The 19,271-nt window shown below is 49.5% G+C and overlaps 2 protein-coding genes across 2 annotated transcripts in view; both read left to right on the forward strand.

Moving 5' to 3' along the window:
- The window catches only part of LOC125954772 (probable methyltransferase TARBP1), a 321,619-nt gene that overhangs the window by 47,274 nt on the left and 255,074 nt on the right, over nt 1-19,271 (forward strand). The window lies entirely within an intron of this gene.
- LOC125954782 (uncharacterized) overlaps nt 5,128-19,271 on the forward strand; it is a 111,236-nt gene continuing 97,092 nt past the window's right edge. The window contains exon 1 of the mRNA XM_049685373.1: nt 5,128-6,754. Within this exon, the coding sequence (XP_049541330.1) occupies nt 5,160-6,754 (1,595 nt within the window). The 5' untranslated portion in view covers nt 5,128-5,159. The remainder of the gene's footprint in view (nt 6,755-19,271) is intronic.

A 19,271-nucleotide genomic window follows, 5' to 3' on the forward strand; every position in this document is an offset into this window, starting at 1 on the left:
CACACACACACACACACACACACACACACACACACACACACACACACACACACACACACACGGGGGGGGGGGGATTCGAACTAGCGAACTAGTGTGTGCATGGTCTTGTAGTAATTTTCTGTCCAATCGTCGGTCATCGGTCGGTCGGTGATGCCTTCCTTACCTGCCGTCAAGAAAGTCAACACAACGGACCGAGACGCGTGTTACTGATAAAGCCGCAAGGGCAGTACCAGTTCCACCCCCCCGGTGGGGTCCAGCAAACTCTGCGGGCACTAATGAGCCCGCTACTGAAACTGAAGCTCGACGCCGACGAGCTCGTCGTCTGTTTGTTGTGCGTTTAGGGCGCAGATACATGACCGACCGACCAACCAACACTCTCTGATGGTGGTGGTTCGCGTGGCTTCTTCTCGAAGTCGGTGGCCTATCGCTTGAGCATACCCGCAGATACCGCAGACACCGCAGCCACCGTCGTCGCCATCGTCGTCGTCGTTGTCGTACTCCACGTGCTGTGTGCATGCGGCACGTGCGGTTTTCGGTTTGATGGTCGCGCCGCGGAACGCGGAAAGGTGAAAACGGTTTCCGGTGCGGTGCTTATCATACGGCCGGAAACGACGGTTCCTTGCGTGTCCCACCGAGGCGTGATGATAGAAACGGTGGTGCGTGGAAGCTGATAAGGGGCAAAGTGGCAGCGGAAGAGGCGCGACTCGCGAATGGTCAATGGCATTGGGTAGAAGTAGGTGATAATTATTGCGACAGCACGAGTGAGTGAGAGAGAGAAGCGGTGATGAGATTGTTTGCTGAAGAGGATTATGGCTGGTGCTGGACTGATTGCATTTGTTCGAGTGGATTGCAAGAGAAGGTGGGATTGTGGGTTCTATTTGAAGTGACGCATGCACTTGTGTCATATGCTAGTAGCAACTTATGCCTATGCTAATGCTTGTAATAGCTAAAAGGCTAACAAGGTTAATATTTGATTGATGTTCAACTTTAGCAATGGATCGAATGGAGCCATTGTAATTAATTTAGACAACAGTTTATGCTATTAATATTTAGTCAAACTTAGGATAGATTAAAATATGACAAGATCTTTAGGCTTTTAAGTTAATTATTTATATTAACTCTTATCCTATTTTGTACGTTGATGTATTTTCTTGTACGTGTTGATGCACATTAAATTTGGTTTCAGAGATCCGTACTGTAATGGAAAATAATTTAAGAAACATGATCAATTTATACCAATTTGCGTATTGAGTTCGCTTATGATAAATATGTCCAATTATGCTTGACAAAATGTTTAGATAGTAGAATTGCTTTAATGACAATAATCATACACCTTGATTGAATAAGCAAATAGGTATTTTAAGCTTTGCATACAGGTGACACACATTACTAACATCGATATGTTCGATGGATTGATGCTATTTAATCAGCCAAATGTACACAAAACTCGTCCGTTTTTCCTGTTTTCCTCGGTGCCCATCGGGACACACACACAGAGTAAGGTGTCCAGGAGTGTTAATTGTCGATCAGCAATAACATCAATAAGCAGCTAGATATTTAACTATGAAATCAACCTCTAGTCTAAACATACGGCCAATTAAGCTGTTTTATGGGCGGAAGGTTAAATAAATCGATCAAGTTAATCGAACAGCACGTTTTTTATTCTGTTTTGTTTATTAGATGTATAAAAGCATGAGAATATTGCATCTGGCTAGTGTAAATTGTTTATAGAAAGTTGTGATTTGTTTGCTTTCGAGTTTAATGTGATTAATTAAATTTACATAATCAAGGTAATCATGCCACAAGAGACGTATTCATTACGTTTATTGTTGCGCATGTATGCTCTGGCTCTGCATTTTTGGTTTGTTCTATGTTATGCATTCCATTTTGCAAGACTTGCATTTCCAATTCGAGCGAGTCATGTGAACGAGCAATGCGTCAGCACATAGATTGCACGAAAACAGTTGGCCATCAACCAAGGCAAATGTTGTTTGTGTGACTTATCTCTTTAACGACGCTCCTTGGGTCCCGCAACCACAAGAGCATGTTTGCTCTGCTCTCACAAATCTCTGCACAATGCGTCCTCTGTTTGAATGTACCGGACAGTGAAATCGATAACAAGTGGTTAATCGCTTCAAAGTGAATCGTGAACCACAGTCAAACCGCCGTGTAAGCCTTCACCGTTCGGTAGAATTTAACGAACGGAGAGAAGCAAAAGACGTCGAGGGCGAGCAAACAGCAGAAGGATGGCTGAGGCCGCTCATTGCAATCGGTAAATTAACCGAACAGATTTATCGCCATCAACTCCACTAATCCCTCCACACTGCCATTGGCTGCTGCTGTTGGTCCGACCGACGGTCGGTCGGTTTGGTCTGTTTGTCGTCTCGGTGCATGCCGGACATGGCACGTCGGAACAAAGCGGTTCGTCCTAATCTGCTAATCTATCGGAACGAAATCATTCGTTTTCGAGCCGCTCCGGAACAGTGTAGCAACTGAACAAATGGAGGATTATGGTCGCACAAAGCGTCGTCGTCCCCAACCGCTATGCTGCCGCGCCTTTGTGTCGCCAGAAACGGAGCGGCCAGCAGCGGTTCCTCGGGCCGGGGGAAGGTCGGTGGTAAATTAATAACCATAGTGTTCATGAGATTGGTCTTGAAAGTACGCTTTAACGAAACGACTCGGTTCAGCCTCTTGCGGAATGGTCCGAATCGTATCGGCAACGGTATATACACAGAACACGGAACGGAACGGCCGGAGACCGTTCCGACAATGTTGGGTTTGTTGGGACTTGCGCACTTGCGAGAGCTACCAGCTTTCCAGGGTGTGCGATCACTGAGCGCGATCACTCGATGACTCGGTTCGATCAACCAGAACCGCGAGACGCCTTTAACCGGGAACTAAGGTACGACTGTGGGCGCGGTTTGAGGTCATCTGTGTCGGTGCCGGACTCGAAGCAGGAGGAACCATCAATCCACGGTCGCCGCACGGTTAACGGGAATAATTTTCGCCGCAAATGCGACCATTTTTGTATGACCGTGGCAGCGGCGTGCGGTTGTGGCTGTTGTGGTTAACTGGGGAAAACTGGAAACCGTCCGAGACGCTCGAGATCGAGACAAGGTCGGTTGAAAGCGGGCTACTGAATCCGGCACTTTATTCGAATGATTTCCAGATGGCCCGAAGGGCTGATTTGTGGTTTAATCGGCAGCCACTTGTCTGGAGTGGAAGCGGATTGGAATTGCAGTTGCGCAGTTGATATGCGTAATGATCTTATGTTAATTGTGTTTTCAACCAATCAACTAGCTAAACTCATGCTTTGACGAAACGGATTTTTCGTCGCCCAAAAACAGACTAACAGCGAAGAGGGAATGTAGCAGTATGGAATGTTTTTTATGGTCAAACTTATACACCATTTCGACAATAGGCAACAACTATTTGAACTATTCTTATTTTAAGTATGTCTTTCTTTTTTCTTTTCCATTTTGTTAAAATACTTTCAAATTTGATTAAGCTCATTGATTTCATTATGAATTACTTGATGAAATTAATAATAGAAAAGTAAAAAAAATCAAACAAAACATTCCATCAAAAACTTAATAAGATTTGAATTTGTACATCTTTATCATGAAATTTTACAGTTCATTTTTTAAAGGCTGTCTAAAGAAATGAAATCTAAAGGAAATTAGAAATAGCGAGTATTCAAACTACGACCTTAAAGTATGCAACGATTTCTGTTTTCATTTGGCAACGCATACTGCAAAACGATATGAATCATACAGATAGCTGTAGGATCAATTTAAACGCAGGTTTTGTTGGGTTTTTGTGATCGTCCTTGTTTTTTTGGTTGTTTGATCACTTGATATGCTTCAGCGGAAGTCCCTCACATTTCAATCCCATCCTTATTACCCCTTCCTCGGTTGCCCAAAGAATGTTATAAACCTTATGATCATGAAAAAGGTGGCTCGTTAACACAAGACCATCCAGACCTTCTTCCAATCCACAAGTGCAACAAGACGCGGCAGCATATTGAAACCCGAAACTCATTTTTCCCTTTTTTTCCACTTCATTGGCCGTAGAACCCGATGCCTTTACATCCTTTCTTCCGGGTTTCGTTTCCATTGCACCAACTCCGATCGCATTCGGTCGAAGGTGGCTAGCATGTGAAGGTATTTGCGCATACGATAGAGCGTCGTAGCATAAGTAACGCGGGCGCGCTGAGATGCTTCGGTTTATGTTACCCCCACGGGAAACCATGCGAGTCATGCGGCTTATTGTTGCGCGTTCCTCCACACCCATGCGATCGCACACGATCCGCAGGTACAATCCTGTTCGGACTTGTTGGGCTTGCAAGTCGAACACACAAACACACCTATCGGTCGCACTGCGGATCGCATCCCACCGGAGTAAAGGATGATGCTGTGAGCAGAGGTGAGAGGGGCACCTTTCACCACCGCCGCCACTGTTTGCGCCGAGAGTTATTATGCTCAGCAACCTGCGCCATGCTCGAGGCGCGTTGTCTGTCCGTCTGTCTGCTTGTCTGTGTGCGAGCACGCGAACACAATGCATTCGCTCTTGATGTTATGTTTCATCTTATAATGTTGCTCTGACCGCATCTCTTCTCGTATCTCCCGATTTCACAGATTTATCCCCCGGTTGGTGAAGGTGAGAGTATCGCAGCAACCTCGTCCGTGGTCGGTGTTGGTGCGTCGAACGTTAATAACAATAATAATAATAATAACAATAATGATAATAGTAATGATTATGCTGCTGATAGCGGGCTGCGCACCATAAATAGTAATAACAATCATCGTACCTGCAACAACAACAACTACTACTACTACCACCACTACGACGGCAGCAGCATCACGAACGGTGGTCCAGAGGGTGACGGAAGTGGCGGGTTGTCCATAATTTCCGCAATGCTTAAGCCGACGACGAGCATAAATCCGAAGGCCACCACCGGCAGCAACAACGGCAACAGTGGAGACCTACATTTTTCAAAACAACACTCAACACATCACCAACAGCCGCCTGCATCGGTAGTGGTGGTGCAGCAGCAGCAGCAGCAGCATAGGAAAAGTGCATCCACGATGGTCGGCGACGGCAACGCTTGGTGGCAACCGATGCAGCAGCAGCAGCTTGATGCAGCAGAGCAGGCGGCGATGGTTGCGGCGTCTCGTTCGGCTTCGTATCTCGTTGCTGCTAGTGTTGGTAACGAAGCGACGCATGCGTCGTCGTGCGGACGCACACCGTTGAACGTTGAGGGGAGATCCGAGCAGCCACCGTCGGGCGGTTCGAATGGCGCCGCTTGCTATGGCGGCTTTAGTAGTGTGAGGAACGAGGAACCAGCAACAACGTCTCGTCCGTGCGTCGCGTCCGGCGGTGCGCAATCGGATCGCGTTGCTTTCGATTCTTCTTTGCTGGCCGCTTCTGGTGTCTCTGGTTCTGGCGGTGATCGCGATCGTGTGGCAGTGGCCAGTACTGGCAGTAGTAGTAGTAGCAGTAGCAGCAGTAACCTTTCGAATTCGTCTGCTTCGTCTTCACCGTCACGAGAACACGACGGTGGCCCTGCCTCGGTGATGCGGCTGAACGTTCCGGCCGCTGGTGCGGCCGAAGCTGGGGGTGGTGGTAGCAATGGCAGCGCTGTGATGAGTCCGGCGGCCGAATCCGGCCGGACCAGTGTTTACATCCCCTCCGTGTCCCAGTCCCAGTCCCCTTCCTCGACGATCGTCGGCGATCTGCCTGCCCTGACGATCCAGGTCAACCGGCTGGATCCAAACAATCAGCAGCAGAACGACGTCGTCAACAACGCGTCGTCGGGCGTGAGCATCGTGAGTTGCTACAGTGCGGCCAGTGCGGCCGTGGCCAGTCCGGCCGTGGCCAGTGCAAGTGCTAGTGAGCCAATGGCGTTGGTCTCGTCGGTGGCCACCAATACCGGTGGCCCGGAGTGTGGTGATGCGGCGAGTGAGGAGTTTGCTGTAAATACGAGTTCGGCGGTGAGCGCCGCCTTCGAGCATATGGTTCAAGTTCCAGCGAGTGTTATCGATCATGATCATGATCATCCCGGAATTCCGGGCAGTGGTGGTGGTGGTGTAGGTGTTGAAAGGGAAGCAGTAGTAGAGGGAAGCAAGGAAGTGTTGTCGCAAACGTGTGTTACAGGCAGTGATCATCCAGTGTCCGGTGAGCGTCGCCGTACTTATACCTCGACCGAGGCCCAAACGGATGCCACAACGATCGAGTTGCATCCACCTCCTCCAGCCGCGGCGATTCCTACGATGCTACAGTCAACGGTGGCGGCGGGCATGATGATGCCACCACCGGTCGTTGGCCCAGGTTTAATGCACGGACCACCGCCACCGGGTTCCGAGTTTAGTACTCGCGAACATCGGCGTCGGGAACGTCGCGAGCGGCGCCAAGCGCGCAATCGACTCCAACACATCCATCCGCTCGAAGCAGTGGCAGCGGCAGCGGCGGCGGCAGCAGCGGCCGGTCCGGGACCAGGTGGTCCGGTGCCTACGGGTGCCCTTTTGCACCCGCGATCACCACCACCGCTCGAGATCATCCCGGACATACTGCACAGCCATCTGCCCCCACCGTACACCACGTTACCGATGGGGGCGACCATGATACCGCCGCAGATGATTCCGGCGAATGCTGCGGCCGCTGTTGCGGCTGCGGCAGCCGCCGCTGCCCTCCCCGTACGTGCCACCGCTCCCGATGATTGCCGCTACACCTTTCCGATACCGATCATGCGAAGGTAAGTGACCTTTTCCTTCGAAAACCCCACCAACCCCACCTTCGCGATCCTCGCAGCGATCGCACACGCACGTATCACTTTCTCCCCAAAACTCCCCCCCCCCCCCCCCCCTTTGGCTGGAGAGGTCACTAGAAAGATAGAGCGAGCGAGAGAGCGAGAGAGCGAGTCGTCGTCGTTTGGTCATCCCAATCGTCGATCGCGGTTGACTTCACTTTCTCCTTTCACGACGAACTCCAACGCGGGTTCGCACACACCCCCTTCCCCCCGGCCCCCAGACCATGCGGATAAACCGTCGCTCGGGGATTTGGAGCTTAGCGACGCGACGCGGTGCGCGACGATCCGGGTTCCGGTTGGTTCCGATCAACCCCTCCGCTCGCTCGGAAGTGAAAGGATTTGCGTGGTGCGACCATTTTGCAAACGTCCCAACCCACGACGTTGTCGTGGGTTCGAAAGGTGCCCTGGCTAACGATTGGTGGAAAATGGCCATTTTTGCGTTGGTTCCGTACGGGAATATCGTTTTGGATACAGCATCCGGGAACTGATGGTTGAATGCGGTTTATGGTATCGATCGGTTGGGATCGATGTCCGTTGATCCGGCGACTGGTTGGGAGGGACGGTGAGACGGATTTCTAAAACACCCGCAGTGAATGTCTTCGACGACGGGGAAAAAGCGTCAGCTATAGGGAAATAGGTCAGTTCTATCCGATATCATGCATGAAGGTGAACTGATTTGGATAGAAAGGCAAATCCATTTGCTTCATGAGGTATACCTTACAATACAAATACAAATACCTTATCACCTAACTTAGCTTCGGGATGAACTGGGGAAAAAATAGGAAAAATATTAGTATTTATATAAAAAAAAATCATAAAATTTACATTACATTCGATAGTAAAATACTAAATCAGATTTTCCCTTTTTAAATTGTATAATTTTTTTAATGGAAGTAATTGAAAAAAATGTTATGCTATCTGTACTTTCCTCATAGATTTTTGAAATTTTCCATATGAAAATATGGAAAATGGCGATAAGGAGAAGACAGATAAATATAAATAGTTTAGAGGCGATAAATCTGGTTCGTTAATGAACATAAAGATTGTGACTTCAAAAGGTCTCAATGATGCTTTTTGGCGAAATAAAAACTAATTTAAATGTGGGAGTAAGACGCGAACCACACGGATTTAGTATTTTGAGAAAAAGGCAAAACATGAAAGCCAAAAATGGTTAATGAGCTACCCCTGTTGAATGGGAGACAGGACTAATTTGTCGATCACCAGTCCCCACGATGGCCATCTCCAGCAAAACCACTCCAAATTTAGTGCCAAACATGCTGTTAGGAGGCTGGAGAACACGCAGCGGACTCTCTACACCGCCATAAGTCTTGTTCCCGGAATTGGGTCTCCTCCCCACAAAATATCCCGCGCTAATTTATATCACTTCCCACTTCGGTTGCCATACCGACCAGGCGGAGTGACGTCATCCAATGCTGCTGCTGCTGCTGCTGCTGCGATTCGATACAAAATGCAACCAGACTTTGCTTCCTACTATTCTGTGCCTCCTCTGCTCGCTCCTTGTTGTAGCCTAATTAGCGCTGTCTGGCTGTGTGTTTGTGTGAAAATCCACATCCGGTGAGAGAGAGAGAGAGAGACCCGCGAAAGAACCCGCCATGCCGTTGCACCCTTCCGCCAAAATCGGCACAATTTATGGCGCGCGCTTCTCCGCGATGTTTACTTTCGCTGGCACGCTGGCGACATCAGCTCTGGCGCTGCTTTAGCCGGGCTATTCCGCCGGCTCATTTGTCTCCCGGCAGCTTTGGCTCCGAACGCCACCGAAAACGACCCTGACAAGGCCGGCGGCACCTGGAAGAGGGCGTGCGGCGTGAAGGGTGTCGTTCGTTCGCACAAAACATCGTTTCCGTCGCGTCGCGTCGCTGCGTTCTCACCTCTCGAACGCACCCAAAAACACGCGGAAACGAAGGCGAAAACAACGCCGCGAGAACCAGAAACGATCCAAAACCTCCACCCGTATCGCCGTATCGCCCCTTGTTCCGTTCTCCGACAGGTTCTTCGCAAAAAAAAAAAATGAAACCAAAGACAAAAACAGACCAAATGGAAAGAAACTCCCAAGCTACTCGCTCGCTAGGTCGCTGCCGTGCCGCCGCCGTCGCCGTCGCATGGTGTAGAGTTAGAAGCACAGAAAAAGAATAGAATGAAAAACACACCCAGCACCAGCGACCAAGCGGCTCTTTTCCGCGGATTAATTATTCATGAAATGGGTGGAAAGAGAACCGGGAATGCAGTGACGATTTCCGAGGGAGGAGTGAGTGGTTTTCCGCGTGGCCAACATAGAGATTGCGGATGCGCGGATACCGCGGAATTCAAACTTCATCATAATGCTCTCCGCTGGTCCCGGGGAATCCGGAAGCGGCGTCGTCGTCGTCGTCGATGACGATGACGCGACGGTACAGTAACGGTCACGCTTGTCGGCCACACGGCAGCCAGATGAATCAGGGCCAGTACCGACGCGAATAGCCGCTGTGAATGCCGCTACGACCACGGTATGGTTACGGAGGTCGGTTACGTGAGTCTGGCCGCACTTGGAATTGGTTCACAGCGACGGTAGCACCCGCTTGGCGCGCGGAGTGACATTAATTCAGTTCCGCAGCTTTCCATTCGCCACCACCATGAGCGCGAATCGACGTCGCCTCGGATCGACTCGTGACATAATCCGTGGACATAGTTTCGTGGAGCGGATGTTCACGCGTGCATGACGAAACATGACGTACCACTTGCTCGAAATAAACATGCTCGCCGAGCGCCGAGACCGCAAGGAGTTTAACGTAAAGTTTTATTAATTATCAAAAATCAAAATCACTTTCTCCGGACATCTCCCGGTTTCGGGGTTTAATGGTCATCATCAACCGCTCTTGGCCGGCGAGGAGCGTTTGATGGGTTTCGATGACCATTAACTCGTAAATCAGTTTACCCGGTGGGTAACTAGAACGGTTGGTTCGAAGGTTGTAAACCGGGGGATCGGGACCTGGTTAATTTTTTTTGGCCTAAAATTTACGTCCGCTAAAAAGGTTCAACCCCTGCACCCGTGCCAGTAACGAGGCTGGTACGCTTAACTGTTTATGACACGTCCCCCCCTCCGGGTTGACCGATATTCCTCGCCGAGAGGGAGTGGATCTCGGATGGTGAAAAGTTCAATTCCGGGAAATGGGACCGCCAGGCACGCGGGACATCGCATTCATCGTCGTCAACAGCGACAAGCGTGAGCATAAAAGTCATTTTTTTTATTTCCTTCCATACATTGCGACATCTGATCTATGGCGGCAGCGGCGGCGGCGGCGGTGGTGTTGGTGTCATTATGATCATCCTTCACCCACCTACCCGACCGGACGCAACAACATATCCAGATGAATGTGCCGAAATGGAGCGAACGTGAACGGCTGTATGTCATCTGCTTCTTCTTTCCCGTTTTTATGCTGCTGCCGCCATTAAACCAGAATATCATCATGCGTAGCGTTTCACATGGTATGGTCCAGGCCACGCCAGTGCCCGGTGTGGGCCCTGGTGTGGGTGTCAGTCAGTTTTTAGAATGTGTTTTCGCTTCGTACGTACGTACGTGGGGAGGTGTAAATTGAGCGTCGATGTTGGTGGCGAACTTCCGGGTAGCATTCCAACCTCTCGCTCGCTCCCAACCTCCTCAGTATCGAGAACTGCTCTCCAATAGAGTGTCGGCACAATTGTAACAACGTGGAATGGAAATTGGACAGTTGGATGGACACATAGTAGCGACCCATAGATGGAAGGGATGGATCCGCAACTGACACCAAACTAACTGGTGGGTTGCTGCTGCTGCTGCTGCTGCTTGGGGGACTTTATGCTAACGCGCGCACCCGAGCAGGCCCGGTGGCCAAGGGGTAACGAACTGAACCGAACACGTCATAAATGTATAGCAACATGAAATGACAGAAACAGGAAATTAATTCAAATATTCATTTCCATATCACATCAGAGAAGGCCGTCAAACGTCAGGCAGCAGCAGCAGCACACTATGACCATGTTCCTATCCGCCATCCATTCCCCGATATAACTCGTTCTCGTTCGGGCCGCCGCATAGGAGGGCCACATGTTCATCATCAACACGACAGCGACATTGATAACGTTCCCCAGGCCATGTTGTGCTCACCCCGCCCCGCTAGGGACGTTGTTGTTGTCGTATAAAAGCATCCATCAGCATCTCGTTCGGTCGCTCGTTCGATGGTTGGGTCCGGATTCCCCGGACCCGGACGAAGAAGATGCTATCCGGCGCCCTAAGATCCCGCTCTGTCGTGTGTATGTTGATTTTCGGGGGTGTATTTGGGTGAACAACATTTGATGAACAAGATGGGGGAAAAAAAGGAGGGACAGTGGATGGAGTGGAAAAGTGGATATACAAATTTTCTTTCATCATAAATTTTCCCGGTCCCGAAACTTCGTGAAGTATGATCGAACGGTTGCCCTGTTGACACATTCGCTCTCGGCGTCGCGTCGCATCGCATCGCGGTTGTCTCCCCCGGAATAGCTCTAATATTAGACCGGGGAAACGTAAACGCATTCTCGGGGTTGGATGCTGGGTCTCCTCGGGGTCCGTACTTTCCCGTCGTACCCGGTCCCGTTCCGTTGTTGCAACATTACTTTTCTCATAATTTTGAATTTCGAGTCGACCGAGCGGCGGCCACATAGTGAAATGTGATCGATGGACAGGACAGCGGCCAAGGTCTCTGCTCCACTCTCACTCTCTCGAGTCGTTCAGCCAGAGCCGGAAAAGGGCCTCAGGCTATTTTAAGATCCTGACTCCGCGCGAAGTGCTGCAGTTCTTTAGCGGCACGCAGTACTTGAGAGAGAGAGATAGAGAGCGAAAGGAAGTAAAGTCCATTTACGGCGCGCCCCAGCGTACCGTACACCGTACGCGAAGTGCATTTTAGTGTCACTCCACTTGGCTTATTTATGTTACTGCGCCGCGACCGACCGTACGGCCGCGCGACTTTCCATTTCCACACTTTTCTTTCCATCTTTTCCATCTTAATTGCTACAAATCTGTGCGCCCAACGCTCACGCTCCTCACTCCCGGGACGTACTTTCGATTGCTGGCGAAGAGACGTGCCCCATGCAGTGGATGTGTGTGGAGTGTGAAATTGAAGGCAAGATCACTTCCGCGAAGGAAGAAACGCAATTACCCGTAGGGTACGGTACGGCGCTCGCTTGGCTTTTGGTTTTATTTTTGGAATAACAACCCACCCCGTGGCCTGGAACCAGCAAGGCTGCCGGATAGCTGGCGGGTTGGTTGTTTCGCGAGGAGACCATGGTTTCCGACTCATTATAAGGGAACTCCGGCGGGATGTGGATGCATGTCACACCGGAAATTGTTGCCGGCAGACGGTGGCGGTGGTAAACGAGAGGAAAGAGAGGGAGGGAATCGAATTAAATGTTTTTATTAGGCGTAACATGAGATGTTTTTAGAACGCACGACGACGACGATGACGATGACGATGACGCCGGCGACAATCACAGACGCTGCGAGACGGCTCCAGGGGGGTGAGGAGAGGTGTGTTTTCGGGATTCGCTTTCATGCAACGTGCATCGTGTTTGTTGTGTTGGTGTGTTTCCCCGGCGGCCACACGATGCTCGAGGCAAGGAAGGAGATTTGAAGATCGCATTCGGTTCAGAGCCAAAGGGGGAGAGAGGTATCACGGTCGACATTAAATCGGATATTGGATTTCTGGATGCTTGTACCCGGGGGGATTGAGGCTACTAGTAACCATCGAAGTTGGCGTAGAGCGAGAGAACGAAGCGTTTAATTAAAAGCATGACACACAGAACCCCAGTAGCCTCAATTGGAGCAGCAAAAAAAGGTATTACTTAGCAGCACGCTTGGCCGTTCTAATTGGATCCCAAACGCGATGCGGATGATTATTGGGTTTTTTTTGGGGGGAGCGGATTTGTAACAAACAAAAACTGTAACGAAAAATCAATACAATTCTTTTCGTTAAATACTATTTTATGCCACTTTTTCATTTGTCCATCTTCAGCGAATTAACTTAGGATAATAAATAAAGAAGATCGGAATGAGCTCATCGGTGATATCATTGCCGTAAGCCTCAGTTGAGCACATCTCATCCGAGAGCACTGGCCGCGCCAACTGGAGTGACATGACGTGTTGTCTGTTTGTTTTAGTATCAAGCCAAAACATATTTTCCTTTTGGGGATTTGAAAGAGAAGCTCCATCTGGACGCTTCGGTCGAACATTGTTGGCTGTCATCGCAAGGTGTGTATGACATCGTACGTTTAACGATGATGGCTCTTGAGATTGGCTTAACTTGTCATTTATGCAAATGCGCTCCATAAACAAATAGCGGCTGCTAGAAAGTAATTGTTTGAGTTGTTTAATGTATTGCTTTGTGCATCAGTGAACATATTATATGAAAAAAAAGTTAAGCTCATAAGGCTCCATCTTCTATGCTGGATTTCATCATTTGCCGATTTTGAAGCTATGAAATTTACGATATCCGATTGTTTCTCGTTCTAAAGATGTATTTTAAACGTTTTAAACACAAAATGTTTCGCTTTTGACTTGTCTGAATCAACTTTCTGAAGCCATCTGAATCGACGACATCGTCTTCTTGCTTCGTAAAGCAGCTAGTGTCTGCAACTAACCAAGTTTGACTCGAAATACGGCCATAGTGGAACACTAAAAGAATATGGTAATGCAGCAGATATTATCACTGGTGGTCTTTGGCTCAGGACACCATTAAAAATATTGAAATGGTCCATAGCACATCGATAGCACCACCACGGTACGGCATTTGACCTTTAAATCCCGACAACTGGTACCATTATCACCCAAACCGCTACCAACATAACAGCCCTCAGCGTTGCTCATGGGGGTCAATTGAACTTTTACCGCGACTATAAATCTCGCCACTCACGCAAATCGTCTAACATTACATCTTAAACTACGGAGTAACCTAATACACATTTGGCCAGGAGGCCAACCGGTGGGTCGTGACCGGGACCACCGCTCCTTCCATCCACACCCATTTAGGCGTGCGAGTGCTCGGTCGGTGGCCACATAACTGGGCCAAATTCATTAAGAGCATGCCGCGACGCTGGACGCCTTTCCACACCTTTCGCTTGCAACCTCCTTAACATCACGGACGGTCGGTCGGGCTGTTGGTCGGTTGGCGCTACTCTCGAGCTGCTCGACCTAGCTTCCAGTCGGTTTTAAATGGCCACAAACTTGACTGAAAAAAAAAATGGAACGAGCACCATAAATATCAAAAGCAAAACAGAAAAAAGGGCGGGCGGGGAAGAAAAATGAATCACAATTTAATTATTACGGTAGTGTGTGGTTTGGGCGTTTGGTGCTGTGTTGTTATTTTGTGCCACCGGGAATCGGTCAAAGTTGGCCGAGAACCAGAAATAAAAACTGTATGCCCCAGAACCACCGAGAATAAGAGAGGGAGAGAGAGAGAAACCAGCGCCAAGTAGGCGCTTTGGTGATGGCGACGACAACGTTGGAGCACACGACGCGGTGACAGCCGCCCGTTTGGCGTGACAAGCTAATGTCCACAAATTAGAGGGGCTCTAATCACGCCAACCAAGTGCCAAGTGAAGGAGAGGCTAGCTAGGTTGATGTGGCTGGCACAGAACCGCAAACAACGCGTTTGCGAACCGCCAAAAACCTCCACCGACCGGATCACTGCGCGACATCGTGTCCTAACCGGGCCCATGGTTCGCAGTTCGAGCAACCAAGCAGGCTGCTCCTTTTCCGCCAAGCCCGTATTTCGGAGTGTATGAAGCGCGAGAACAGCGAAGAGAATAAATCAAACTCTTCCCTAGCAGCCGCAGCAGCAGCAGCGCAAGAAAGGAAAGAGGTTTGACTTTCGACTTTTTTGCGTTTTTCTTTTGATTTCCCTGGCGTGCGAGATCACTTTCGACTGCACGGCTCGGTCGGTTCGTATGCTGCTGGTCGGTCGGTTTCCTCTGTCGCATGTTGTGCTGGTTTGGTTGAAGATTCGGATCGGACACGGGGTTTTTTTTCCTGAGTGGTGCGTCTGTGTGTGTTCGTTGTGTTTTGTTTCTCTTCCGTTTCCTACTGCTCTGCCTTTCTACTGCTGCCTTTTTGGAGGATTGGAAGGGAAGGACGAGGAAGGAGGGATCACCGTTTTGCAGTTGTTTGTGATTCGTTCCATGTGATGCGGGTTTCTCGAGCACAATTTGACGGCGAAACGTGCCAAGAGCGCACATACCAACAAACACACACACCGACACACACACTTGGACCCGCCAGAATTTGATCCGGCGGCCAGTCAGCCAGCCAGACAGACAAACCAGCAGAGAGGACAGGTTGGATTCTGGGTGTTCGTTCTACCCAGAAGGATAGGATATTCAATCAATCAAACCGCTCGATGGCCACCGACCTCATGTCGTCGTCTTTTGAAGCCAAGCTGCTCGCAAAAGCGGGAAGGACGTCAAAGTCGAAGGGGAAGGGTCTGGGGGTGAGGTGTTCTGAAAAGCAGAGAAGAGAAACCCCGATTCTGGAACGGTGGAACGGGGTCTTGAGATAAATGGTTTTTTTTTGGAGCTGGAAATTAATTCGATCTGCGGGCGATGCGGGATGCCGGGATTCATTCTAGAAAAAAAAAAGAAAAAAAAAACAGACCATAGAGAAGGGGTTCTATCGCGCAGCAGTGATGCTGCCGTCTCTTTGGTCATAGATGTCTTTTGGTACGCTCGCCTTCTATTGCCCTCGGTACGAATATACTTAGCTACGGTTCTCGTGGTAACGATCGCTAATGATCACGGTTGCGCAATGAGAATGCGGTGGGGGGGGGGGGGGGGGGAGGGAGCGCGTAGAACCTGGGGAAACCCTGGCCCCGGATTGGAGTTTCCAGATTGTCCAAAAATACTCGGATAAACCCCCTCCGAGGGGCGCAACTTCACGGAAACAAGTGTTTAATGAGATATTGAGCGGCACGAAGGCCGATGGCCTGTGCCAGTTGGCGTTTGGGGTTTTTTGGCGAGTTGGCCAGTGAACTCACCGGCCAGTAATGCTGCATGACCTTAAACGATGATTAAACAGTTAATTCCTCGTTACTCCACGGGGTGAGCAAAAAGAAGGAAGGGAGGTTTGCTCATTAGAGGGATTAGAAGGAATGGTTTGCGGTTGCGTGTCGAACAGCACGATGCTGCCTCCCTCTGGGCGCTCTCCGTGGAAGATGGCTCGATAATGTGATCTCGTTCGCCATGGGGCTCTTCGATCGTTGGAATTTGGATCCGTTAGCAGCGGATTATACCTGTACCTCCCTTTACCTGAGGATGGAACGCGTTAGATCGCGATGCCTTACCTTTAGCGAAACGATCTCCACTAAAAGATCGACGGTTTTATGTGTTAGCTATCAGCTCCAATAAAATAGGATCGCTCGAGATCTTTGCTTTATTGAAAGCTACTTTTCGCTAATTAATTGTTTCGTGGCTGTTATCTACTCTAAATCGCTTATTTGGCTAAGCACCATTCAAAGTAACTATAAAATATAGTTTAAGTGCCACTCTTTGCTTGAGTTTGTTGTGCTTCTCCACACAGAATAGATACATTTCTATCGGATCTTGTCTTGGTTTTGATTGAACTAACAGAGCCTTCGCGATATATGGATTTATAGGTTGAAATGTACATGAAAACAATTCATCATAAAACATCATAAATTCCACGTGAAAGGGAACTTTGAGCCGTTGGAATCGTGCTTAAACATAATGAAACTATTGCAACGAGTAATGTTCGGCTACAAATGTCCGTTACGCTGTCGCATTCAAATCATCCTACCCAGTAATTATGCTTCAATTGTTCCGAATCCGTGGCTTCTCTTCGATCCCCCAGTCCGTGAATGGACTACAAAACCTGCATAACGCTTTGCGCAACTAAGGTGATCTCAAATGCTGTCCAACAGTGTGATCGCTGGCACCTATGCTGATAAACGGACCACGGGTACCTCACCGGACAAAGAAAGAGTCCCTCAATCATTGTGAACTCACCTATCTTGCGAAGGATTCGATCCGTGCGATCCGTTCGTCCGTTCGTCCGTTCGTTCCCACACCATTCGAGCCGAATTGACCATCGCATTATTCGAAACCAAGGGGATCGAATGGAGGATCGTCTATATCCCTCGATAATTAAGTTTGACATTTTGCATCCTCTCGAGCTCAACTTTCGGTCGAATCTCGGGCTGTTACACATTTCCAGGTAAGGCACCCTGCAACACTGCCTTTCCAACACTTCCATCAATGCCCTTGATCCAGTGTCCTGTTCGCGAGCCGTGGAATGGGTTTCATATGTGCGCTCCGAGTGGCTCTTCGACGACGACGACGACGACGCAAGCCCTAGATCTAATCATGGCAGCAGCAGCGGCCGCAAAACATGAAATCCAAAATATCGGACCACGGCGCGCCACTTGACGGCGGCGGAATCATTATGAAACACGATCTTTACCAGAGCAAAAAGGTTCAACTCGACTCGGAGGACCGTGGTTCGGATCGTCGGTCGGTCGGTTCGAACTCTCTTCTTCGAGCACCCTTCACAGAGGCCGGTCAAGTCGTTGTCGTTGTCGTCGTGGTTGAAGAAATTGAAATTCAACGCAAAATCCAAGCCCCATCCGCACGCCGGAGTGATTGGGTTTCACTCAGATGCTCTCGATGGCCTCACAGACCTTCATCATCATCATCATCCTCGTGGCCAAAGATTGCCGTTCAGGGTAGTCGTTGTGGTGTTAGTGGTGGTGGAGGCCCAAAAATGAGAGCATCACGCGATGCCCCCCGGGCCGGGGGTGGTGGGTTTGTCGTGACAACGAGCGGAGAGGCGGTGTACAGGGTAGAAGCTGAGAAGTGATATTGCGTCGTCTCCTCCTCCGACGTCGTCCGCGGCCTCCGGATTGGCCTTTTCCATTATGATTTCTGCCATCTTTTGGGGGTTTGCACGCAGCAGCAGCACGACGACGAGACGTTGCTGTTGCTGCTGGCCCCGATCGATCGTTTTTCATTCCAACACCACTGTCGATGATGATGATGATGATGATGATGAATAGCCGTTGTAGAGTCCTCCTTGGGGGCATCGCCGGTGACTCACGACACTGGTGCTTGTGGTTTCTGTTCTCTTACACTCGAAGATGATACGATTTCTTGAAGATCGTCTCTCTCTCTGCCTCTCTCTCCCTTTTCTGTGTGTGTGACTTGCTGGATTTCATAATATCATCGAACGGCAATGCTGTTGCTGGCCTGGCCACTGATTAAACGAAGCCACTGATGAATAATGAACGCAATTGCGTGTACCTCGAACGATGTGCGTGTGCCTGAGTGTCTGAGATCACTTAGTTTAATTAAACTTATCACCAGAGAGCAGTCGTCACTTCGAGTGTCCTGTCCTCACACCACCAATCAGCAGTAACAGCAACAGCAACACCTTTCCTTCTGTTGGAGATGAGACGTGGACACTTGGCATCAATGTCATTTAACGATCGGGGAGAGCAGCATCTGTTGCATCTCGCACCCCGAAGTGCGGCTATTTTGAAGCTGTTCGACACGACAATATGGTTCACTCCAAAACAGGCGCTCTCAAGATTAATGGAGTTTTGTGTGTTCGCCAGCGCGCCAACAACCCCCTGTTCCAATGAACCCATCGGTGTCAAATTCATTTATGTTTAGCACCACGTCATAGCGGATGGGGTGGAGGGCATTAGAAGAAAAGTGGGGTCGTATGCTCCATCGCGCGAGATACGAGATACGAGAGGAACATTGTTTCTGACATGGGACGCGGGTGAAGAGCTGGAAGATGGAGCGAAACCAAGATATGCTCTTAAGGGCTCCCAACACCGCCCTCTTAAGCTTTCGGTTCGGTAGGCTCGTGGACCTATAAAAGCCACGAGCGCGTTCTTCCCAACGTAAAGTAGCACTTCACGCAAGTGTCACGAAAAGTTTCTTTTTTATGACCCCCTTGGTGGTGGCTACAGCGGCGGAACCAGGCGGTGTCCATTCGCGGCGGTGTTGTCGGTTCGCGCGTTACGATTGCAGCGACATTCCTTTTAAACAGGAGAGCTGCTGGCTTCTGTTACAGTAAAACTCATTGTTAAACAGACACTCGGGTGCGTCAAAGACATGTACAAGGCCCGCGCACACACACAGATACACACACCGGGGCATCATAAAAACGGATCTTGAACATTCATCTGTAAAGTAGCATGTTGCCGTGAATGATTCATCGCGTGGTGTGTTGCATGTGTTTTCGGAAATTCCAACATACGCGCATAGCTTATGTTGCTGTCTGTACTGGTGTGTTGGCCAAAAACTACCGGGCATTCACCATTCACCTCGATTTCTACTTCGAGGTATTCTAGGAAATGGTTTGCCAATTCCCTAAGGTCGCAAGTTCCCAAAAAGGACCCCTCGCCAGTCGCAGTACAAAGAAAGAAAGAAAAGGGACAAC

This window comes from Anopheles darlingi, chromosome 3 (genome assembly GCF_943734745.1).
Source record: "Anopheles darlingi chromosome 3, idAnoDarlMG_H_01, whole genome shotgun sequence".
Classification (NCBI taxonomy): Eukaryota; Metazoa; Arthropoda; class Insecta; order Diptera; family Culicidae; genus Anopheles; species Anopheles darlingi.